This window comes from Vicia villosa, unplaced genomic scaffold, assembly GCF_029867415.1.
Source record: "Vicia villosa cultivar HV-30 ecotype Madison, WI unplaced genomic scaffold, Vvil1.0 ctg.003730F_1_1, whole genome shotgun sequence".
Taxonomy (NCBI): domain Eukaryota; kingdom Viridiplantae; phylum Streptophyta; class Magnoliopsida; order Fabales; family Fabaceae; genus Vicia; species Vicia villosa.
In genome coordinates this window covers 195461-205506 of record NW_026706284.1, presented here as the reverse complement: position 1 = coordinate 205506, position 10046 = coordinate 195461, and the positions used below count along the sequence as shown (strand labels likewise).

The 10046-nt window shown below is 33.8% G+C and overlaps 1 protein-coding gene across 1 annotated transcript; it reads left to right on the top strand.

Annotated features, from left to right (window-relative positions):
* Positions 1–6751: 6751 nt before the first annotated feature.
* On the top strand, positions 6752–9166 carry LOC131641422 (isocitrate lyase 2). The gene is made up of 3 exons (XM_058911722.1): positions 6752–6888; positions 7000–8602; positions 8873–9166. The coding sequence occupies exons 1-3, from the start codon at positions 6859–6861 to the stop codon at positions 8971–8973; spliced, it is 1734 nt and encodes a 577-aa protein (XP_058767705.1). The 5' UTR covers positions 6752–6858; the 3' UTR covers positions 8974–9166.
* Positions 9167–10046: the final 880 nt, after the last annotated feature.

The window sequence follows — 10046 nt, the reverse complement described above, 5'->3', positions numbered from 1 at the left end:
TTGTGTTTAAGACCCTAAACTAGAAGGACGTCTCAGATAGTAGTAGAAGAGGGATTACCTACACTACCTTTGACGAGTATAGCTCCCTTGTTGTTATAACCATAGGTTACAAATCCTTTCTTCTTTGCCACGAATTCATAGAATAAGGATAAGTCACCCATCATATGTCTTGAGCACCCGCTATCGAGAAACAATCTTCTTTTAAAGGACTCAAGACATTCCTCCTACAATTTTTAAACAAGGTAAGTAGGTACCCAATTTTAATTGGGTCCTTGTGTGTGAGTGAAACAAAGGTTTCTTTTAGGGAACCATTTGAAAATGCCTTTAGGAACTAGGAATCTTCGAAATCGGAATTTCCTAATGATGTGGCCCGTCTTGCAACAATATAGACATGAGAAGTTTGTATGTGAGTAACTTTTGCTAAATTGATCCTTTATCACATAAGTGTATTTTTGATAAGGATTATTCATATTATTTTTAAAGTGTGATTTATTAATAGTAAAGGTAACTTTAGGTTGTATGGCTTTATCCAATTTAGCTTTGAGATCTCTAGCCTCTCTTTGCCAAATGTGACAGGTTTCACAACCAACCCATTTAAACAAAAAATCTTTGTCATTTTCGCATTTACCTTTGATAGTCTTTATCATAGAGTCCTTGAGAGTTTCCAATTCCTTTTTGGATTCGGAAACCTTTTTCTCAAGGTATTAAAAGATCTTATTATTTGAAGCCAAGCGTTTGAAAGCTTCTCTGGCTTCTTGATGTAAAGTATCAAAGGCTTTTGTAACTCAAAATAAGACATTTTATAAACATTGTAATATTTGAAGTGACTTACATTCTTTTTCTTATTTTGGTGTGCCATAAAACATAGATTGACCGTCTCCTCTTCATCACTAGAATCTTCTTTGCTGGAAGAATCACTATCACTTTCCCAAGCGATGTATGCCCTCCTAGTTTTTGTTGATTTCTTTTGAAACTTATTCTTTGTCTTGTCTTTCTTGAGCGATGGACATTCCGGCCTGTAGTGACCGGGTTTACCACAATTGTAGCATGATCCTTTAAATTAGATTTGTTACTTTCATCTTACTTGTTGGGCTTGGCTTGATGTCTATAGTCGACGAGGTTGTTGTTCGAATGTTTGATTTCATTTTTGTGTAGATATCTATTATACTTTCTTACGAACAAGCCCATATCTTCTTCCAGACTTTCACCTTCATCACTCGAGTTACTTTCACACGAATCCTTGATGGATGAATTTAAGCTTGAAGCCTTTAACGCGATTGACTTCTTTTCAGTGTCCTTTGACTTTTATTTATCTTCTTTCTTTTCATGCTTATTTAGATTCATGAGATCTAGCTCATGTTATTCAAGCTTGCCAAACAGTGTCGTAAGATCCAAAGTAGTGAGATCGTTGGCTTCCTTGATTGTCGTGACCTTCGATTGCCATTCCCTACTAAGACATCTCAAAAATTTATTAGTAGCAACAACATTGGGAGTAATATGTCCTAGAATGTGTAAGCGATTGATAATATGAGAAAATCTATTTTGCATCTCCGCAATGGTTTCACCATGCTTCATGTGAAAGAGGTCAAACTCTTGCATTAAGGTATTGATTCTGGCTAGTTTGACATCATTTGTTCCCTCATGGGCGATTTGCAACGTCCCACATTGCCTTAGCAGTTTTGCAGTGTGAGACACAAAAGTACTCATCAACCCCTAGGGAATTTATAATCATGTTTCTAGCTTTCCAGTCATAGGCATAATTCTTTTTATCTTTTTCGTCCCAGTGTGCTTCCGGTTTAGGTCTGGTAACACCCGCCTCATTGGTTATGGTTATTGCCATAGAACCTTTGAGGATGACTTTCCATATTTTTCTATCAACGGAGTTGATATGCACACGCATACAGTCTTTCCAATAACTATAGTTTTCACCAGTGAAAACACGCGCTCTATTGTACGTACCTTTTGGATCGTTCTCCATTTTCTAAAAAGTTATATGCGAAGCACTAGATAAACAGGCGCTCGTGATACCACTTGTTAGACGATGTGACGGATCTAGAAGGGGGGGTTGAATTGATCTCTTATTTTATTTTTCAAGCTTTTTATATTTCAAACAAAAGCACCCCGGATTTAAAATCGTCTACAAACGATTCATTATTGGAATGACTGGATATGCGAAGCCGAATGGTGAGATAATGATGAAAAGTGATTCAATACTTAAGTATATCAATTTGCTTAACGAATACACCTAGTGATTATTACTACCAATGATCTGTTTTAAGATAACGACAATAATTTGTGTGTTTGTTAATTTGTCAAACACTTGGTGTGCGAAATTTACCAAGTTCGAACAACTCACAATCACACGAATTATGTTAAACGATAGTAAAATGCGAAAAGTAAAACAACACACGATGTGTTTAGAAGGTTCCCCTCGTTGTCCCTGCGTTGGGTACGTCTGCCCCTAATTCTAAACTTAGAATTAGGATATATGCTATTAAGTTGCAAAGTGTTTACAAGAGAAGAATAGTTACCAATACCCAAATTTACAATTGCAAAAAATTGATCTAATACTCTTCTCTTCCCTTGATTCTAGCTGAACCAACTATGTCAAATCCTTTGAACAAACCTCCCGTTAATGCTACTCGTTTGTGTGTTATCAACGTTCTGCAACATTTCACTCGGCTGATTTCGATCTCAAGAATTCGACCCCAAACCAATATTCATAATCCTCCGGTTATCGTGATATAATTGAGCGAACCCACAGTTCCTCAATCTCTTCACTCTACTGAATCTGATGAAACTTTGATTTGTGCAAAAACCTCCAAATCTTCAAGATCTTGGAGGAGAAAATCTCGAAGATTTTATCCAAGAAAAACCCACAATCTCTTAACCCGAACAAGATTGCAATCTTCTACTATCAGACGTTATCAACACATGCTCCCCACCTTGATCGACAAAAATGATTATGTCTAGCTGTTAATGGATGAGTGAGAGGTTGAAGATGATGAGAGACTTGTGTATCTATTTCACTTTTCTTGTTGAAAACTAAAGGATAAAACTAAACATGACTTATATGTGTTATCTATGACCAAGCATAAACTGATAAGCTAAAACTAATTTTCTGAGCGACAGGTCGACCTGAGCAACTAGGACAGTCGACCTGAGAATTCCCGAAGGTGATAAGAAGGAGAATTTTTTTAAGCCATGCGTTGACCTGAGCATTCCCGAGGTTTCCCCTACCTAACATGCGTCGACCTATACAGGGCCATGCGTCGACGCATACTTTGCAAACTTGGTTTCCAGGTTGCATCGACCTATAGGTCAACCTGAGCATTCCCGAGGATGGTCCAAAATCTTGCTTTCAGCATAAGATGACCTGAGCCTCTTTGTGAGTCGACCTAAGCCCCTAAAAAAGCCAAAAAAATGCCAATTTTTGTGATCCTTCATGCTTCCTTGTTCATCCTATCAACTAGTAACACTTCCAAACTAAGAAGACATGTTTTGACATCAATGAAACACTTTATGGTAGAGCTTTGCCCTCACATTATTTCCCTTATATTACTTTTCTTTGGATTTTTCTCTTTTTCTTGATAATGTCAAAAGGGGGGAGAAGAGAGATGGTTATTTTGGTTGTTTTTTAGGATAGCAAAGACTAAGGCATAAATTGCAATATAAAAGGAGAAACATGCAATATAGGGGGAAATATACAAGATATAGGGAGTAATCAAGTGTCAAGAAAAAACTTTCCATAAATATATTTTGTCATAATCAAGAAGGGGGAGATTGTGAAGATGTTTGTCATCTATCTTAACTTAGTTGTGATGAAGACAAAAGCTTGTCAATGAAGAAACATTAAAAAAGAAAAATATTGAAATTAAGTATACAAATTGCATAAGCTTTGGATATCAAAGGATTGAGTCATGAAGCTTAAGGTACAATAGCAATTCATATGTATATAAGCTTTAGGTGCTATAAAATCTTCATATGTTCTTCTATAAAGTTTTCCAAACATTCATGCATACAAAAATTTCATTTCAAGGATTTTAAAAAGCAATAAATCAAGTTTTACTTTATTAAAATCGATTTCACTATTTATCCAATTGATTGGACATCCATTATGCCATTTAAATTTGAAATTATTCCGTTTTTGTAAATTGTGGTAGTTTGGAACCGCCACAATACACTATTTTGAATCAGTACGTAAAATTTGAATTTATTCTGATTTTTTGTGGCAGTTTTGGAATTGTTGTAATTTATGACTTTTGAACCATTCTCTTTCTAAATCAATGCAAGCCTTCATGAGAATGTTTCAAACTTTTACATCTATTACAAGAGGCATCATTAAATATATTTAAACCATTTTACATCATATTTTTCATTAACCTCTTTCATTAATCATTTTTACATACAATTCAAAAGAGTTTTTAGAATCACCATTACTGTAAGTTATGAAACTTTAAGCATAAAAGTTCATATCTTTGAAAATTTTCATTCATTATCAAGAGAAATTAAAGTATTATACTTTGAATTGTATTCAAGTGGAAGAGAAGGAAAATTAGTTTATCTTAGAACTCAAGCCAAGTTGAAAAGATTATTCAAATCCTATTCAAAATTTGTATTGTTTGTACACCATAGTTCTAGGCGTGATCATTAAAGTGTTTTGGTGATTGTTGAAAAATGTTCTTTAAATTAGGGCGACTCTAAATCCACATAAGTTTGGTGCTTGTAAAATAAAGAAAGTGGTATGATTCCTTGTTGTGTTAGAAGATTGTAAGATACGTCTTGGTGTATAGCTTGCCCAAATATCTAACATAATGAAAAATTCTTCAAGGTGTGAAGATATTAGATGTACCATTGGTAGATAAGAGGAATTAGAATAACTCCTTGTGTAATTTACATTTTACGCAGTTTAATTAATGCATTTAATCTTGCTAAGAACATCACTTTAACATATCTAAAAAGATAAGCGCAAAAACGATAAAAATCGACAACCCTAATTCCTCTCTCCTAGGTTGCAAATCTGTATTTAGACATTTGGCCTTTTTCTTCTTTCCTTTGTGGCCTTGATTGAACATCATTTTTTCTTGTAAAGCTCCTTCAATCGTTCCTTCCTCCCTCATAAGTCTCCTCTTTTGTTCTCAAGCTAATGTTTGAGAGATCTTTGGAAATTTTCAAAAAGGAAATTGTGGATTAAAACCTCTCAGTAACATTCACAAGATTTTTTTTTACTATCCTTGTATCAGAAAACTCAGTTCTAAGCAACCTTACATTATTGACAATGCTTAGAAGTTTGTCAGAATACTCCTTGATTGTTTTTTACTCCTTCATTCTACATCTCAAATTCTCCGATCAAATTCAACACTTGCATCCCTTTTACTTTCCCATTTCCTTCATACTCCTACTTGAGAAAATCCCAAATTGCTTTGACTAATATCAGAGTCATAATTCTAATAAAGATTGCTTTAGAAACAACAGAAAAAGAAAAAAGATAAGACTTTTTCCTTCGATTTTCACCGCTTTTTGTCTTTATAATTTCTGATTTTTGTTTGTATTGGATTGTCTGGTAATTAATCAATCACATAATCCTTCTCAACAGCCTCCCAAAGATCATTAGCATCAAGATAAGCCTCCATTCTCGTTGTTCATAAGTGATAATTTTCACCATAGAAATTGGCAATTTTATGGCTGAATTATCATATTGTATTTTCAACTCACAGAGTAAGTGTTTGGGTGTTTAGTGCTACTCACAACCACACCGGGTCCCTCACGAAAAAAAAATCTAATTACTAATTATCGCAATTCAAAAACAATATTGGACGAAACTTATGAAATTGAAAACTCATAACACACTCATTTCTTTGCTACTAACAACCTTTAAATACATGAAATTCTTAAGCTGGAAAAAATGAAATAAACTACACATAAATTTATAACATCTAATATAAATCTGTAACAATCGACTACTACACATAATTTCTATAATTAATTCCAAAACACTCGTAAATAACCATAGGATTTTTACTACAATCAATTCTAATAATAGGTACCGATCCATATTTTCAACTGTAGCTGACTGAGAGCATTATGGCCAAGAATCTAGCAATCAAGATTGATTGTCAATTACCAAAGATCACACTAATTATAAACAATCAACTTCAATGGTCTCCTCTCATATGAGTCCAGGGGCGGAGCCAAGGCTCAGCCAGCCCGGGCAGGCGCCCGGGCTCAACCCTTATTTTCTTTGTACTCCCCCTAATTTAATAGTGGGTTTTTAGATAAAATCAGGGGTAAAATTAGGGGCAAAACTAGTAAGAATAAGGTGTGAAAATTAAAACAGATGAATAATAATTGGTGTAAAGTTTTTGCCCAAGTTGCCTAAAATTTCTGGCTCCGCCACTGTAATGAGTCTTAATACGAAATGAGTTAGAAGTAGTATATAAGAAGATGATCACAAAGATGAAAAAAGGATTGAAAATTAACAAAACATTCGCCTGAGACTTATCACAGAAGTACTTTTACCTACGAGTAAAGATATATTGGGTGATATCATACTAATTAAAAATGAAAGATAGATGACAAAATAATTGAGATAAATGAAAGATAGATAATTGCCACCACCATACCTGCCAGGGAATGCATCTTTCAAGTGTCATGTTTCATTTTAGTTTGTTTCACTTATCCATAATGTTATCTAATTTACCAGTTTTACAATTTCCTATCACAATTGCGTGATCAACAAGGTTTACCTGAAACTATATATAAATTGAGGACCTTCATCAAGATTTTGCATGAGCTTCTCTTAGTCATATGTAAGTAACATCTACCATTAAAAAAAAGAAAGAGTTCAAATTTCTAACCATGGCCTCTTCAATTTTTGTGCCTTCTTCGGTAAGCTCAATACCCCGTTCTTATTACTCCCTCCGTTCTTTTTTATAATATTTTTTTAAAAATGTATTGAATAACTAATATATCTAATCTTTATTATATTAATGAACACAGATAGAGGAAGAGGAAGCAAGATTCGAATCCGAAGTAGCAGAGGTGCAAGCATGGTGGAACTCAGAGAGATTCAAACTAACCAAAAGACCATACTCAGCTAAGGATGTAGTTTCCCTAAGAGGAAACCTAAGACAAACCTATGCCTCAAACGAGTTATCCAAAAAGCTATGGAATCTTCTCAAAACTCACCAAACCAACAGAACAGCATCAAGAACATTTGGTGCACTTGATCCAGTTCAAGTCACGCAAATGGCAAAACATTTAGACACGATTTACGTCTCTGGCTGGCAGTGTTCATCCACACACACATCAACAAACGAACCCGGTCCTGATCTTGCTGATTATCCTTACGACACTGTCCCGAACAAAGTTGAACATCTTTTCTTTGCTCAGCAGTATCATGACAGAAAACAAAGAGAAGAGAGGATGAGTATGAGACGAGAAGATCGAGCACGGACGCCTTTTGTTGATTATTTGAGACCAATTATAGCTGATGGCGATACTGGCTTCGGCGGCACAACAGCAACTGTTAAGCTTTGTAAGCTTTTCGTGGAACGCGGTGCTGCTGGTGTTCATATTGAGGATCAGTCTTCTGTAACGAAGAAATGCGGTCACATGGCCGGGAAAGTGTTGGTTGCGGTTAGTGAACATATTAACAGGCTTGTTGCTGCTAGGCTTCAGTTTGATGTTATGGGGGTTGAAACTGTTTTGATTGCTAGAACGGATGCTGTTGCTGCTAATCTTATTCAATCGAATATCGATACAAGGGATCATCAGTTTATCTTGGGCGTGACGAATCCGAATATGAAGTGGAAGAGTTTAGTGACAGTTATGGCGCAAGGATTCGCGGCTGGCAAGAGTGGAGCCGAGCTTCAGGCATTGGAGGATCATTGGTTGTCGAAGGCGGAATTAAAGACTTTTTCTGAAGCAGTGGAGGATGCAATTAAGAATAAAAAATGTAATGAGGACGAGAAAATGAGGAAGTTGAATGAGTGGAAGCATTTTTCTAGTTACGAAAAGTGTCTTTCAATTGAGGAAGGAAGGGAAATTGCGGAGAGACTAGGTGTGAGGAGCTTGTTTTGGGATTGGGACTTACCTAGAACAAGAGAAGGTTTTTACAGGTTTAAAGGTTCTGTTACAGCGGCTATTGTTCGTGGTTGTGCTTTCGCGCCACACGCGGATCTTATATGGATGGAAACAGCGAGTCCGAATGTGGCTGAATGCACACAGTTTGCTGAAGGGGTGAGATCTAAGCATCCAGAGATGATGCTTGGTTACAATCTTTCGCCGTCGTTTAATTGGGATGCGTCCGGCATGAGTGATGTGGAAATGAGAGATTTCATTCCTAAGATTGCGAAGTTAGGATATGTTTGGCAGTTTATAACTGTTGGTGGTTTGCATTGTAATGCATTAATCAGTTCTACTTTTGCAAAGGATTTTGCTGGCAGGGGAATGTTGGCTTATGTTGAAAGGATTCAAAGAGAGGAAAGGAAAAATGGTGTTGATACACTTGCTCATCAGAAATGGGCTGGTGCTAATTACTATGATAGGTACCTCAAAACTGTCCAAGGAGGCGTTGCCTCAACGGCCGCAATGGGGAAAGGTAAAGGAGAAAAAAATGTTACAAATTACAATCAAGGTCTTATATTGCGGTTGTGGTTGCATCCCAATCTTAGATATTACATAAAATCGCATTAAAATGTGACTAATATTAATGTGAGATCACTCATGGTAGCAGAAATATCTGAAAGCTTGATGTTGTGGTTCAGACTGCAATCACCAAGCTTTTTTTGGAAACCAAATTATAATGAAACTTTTTTGTAATAATTTTTTAATTTTAAAATTTTTTATTTACTTTGATTTTTTTTTATAGGAGTGACTGAAGAGCAATTTAAGGAAACATGGACTAGGCCAGGAGCAGTGGGAATTAATGGAGGCAATGGCAGCACGGTGGTTGCTAAGGCCAGAATGTGAAATTTAGTAATTCACCAATTTATATATTGGATTGGAATGTGCCATTAAATACAGACAAAATAAAAATAAAAATAAAAATAGGCCATTAAAACATTGTTGTATTTTTTGCTGCATAATTTCTATTATTTGCTAGATTCTTAAAACTTTCACGCCTTATGGGCTTGGGAAAAGAAGACTAGTTAGTGTGATTTTGTAATTTGTATTACCCTTAATCCAATATAAATGGACATGTTTCTTTCAGTTTTAAAAAAATATTTTTTTTTTATTTTTAAAATATATTTAAAAAATGTTTTTTAAAATATTAAAAGTTTTTTATACTTATTTTTTTTAAAGTGAAGACTCTTTTTTTCCCTCACAAAAATTACAAAATCAAATTAATCAATAATATAAAAAAAAGTTAAAATTGTTTTTTATATGGAATTACAAAATCCAAATTAATTAATAATATCAAAAAAAAAGTTTAAATTGTTTTTTATATGGAATTGAACCCAAGACTTTTAACCAATATTAAGTCTTTACAACTAGTCCAATATACATTCATCACAAATAATTCTTATGATTTTTAGTAATATTAAATAATTATGAATATAAAACAAAAAAGTTAAAATTTGTATCAATGGGGTCTCAAATCGAAATCCGTTCAAGTTAAATGATAGTCACATTACAACTAGACAAATCAATTTCTATTGTTAATATTCTTAATAATGAATACTTAAGTTAATAACTCAGAACAAACATTTACTTATTTCAAATAACAAAAAAATAAATATTTATTAATTTTAAATGATACAAAAATTTTAAAATAAAATTAATAAAATATAAATCCTAAATATAATTCATCAAATAAAAATAAATTAATTAATACTTAATTGAATTACTATTAAACTAATTGATCATTATTAAGTTTGAATAACTAAATAATTTTAAAAAGTTATTTTAGTATTTAATTTAAACTGATTAAATATTTTAACAATTATTTGAATTTCTATTAAATTAATTAATTATTATTTAACTTGAATTAGTTCAAAACAAATAAATATTTATTTGTTCATTATTTAAATTCAATTAGATAT

Coding starts and splice junctions, on each gene's coding strand:
- LOC131641422 (XM_058911722.1), top strand. CDS start 6,859: ATGGCCTCTTCAATTTTTGTGCCTTCTTCG. Junction 6,889..6,999: donor CAATTTTTGTGCCTTCTTCG/GTAAGCTCAATA, acceptor TAATGAACACAG/ATAGAGGAAGAGGAAGCAAG. Junction 8,603..8,872: donor AACGGCCGCAATGGGGAAAG/GTAAAGGAGAAA, acceptor TTTTTTTTATAG/GAGTGACTGAAGAGCAATTT.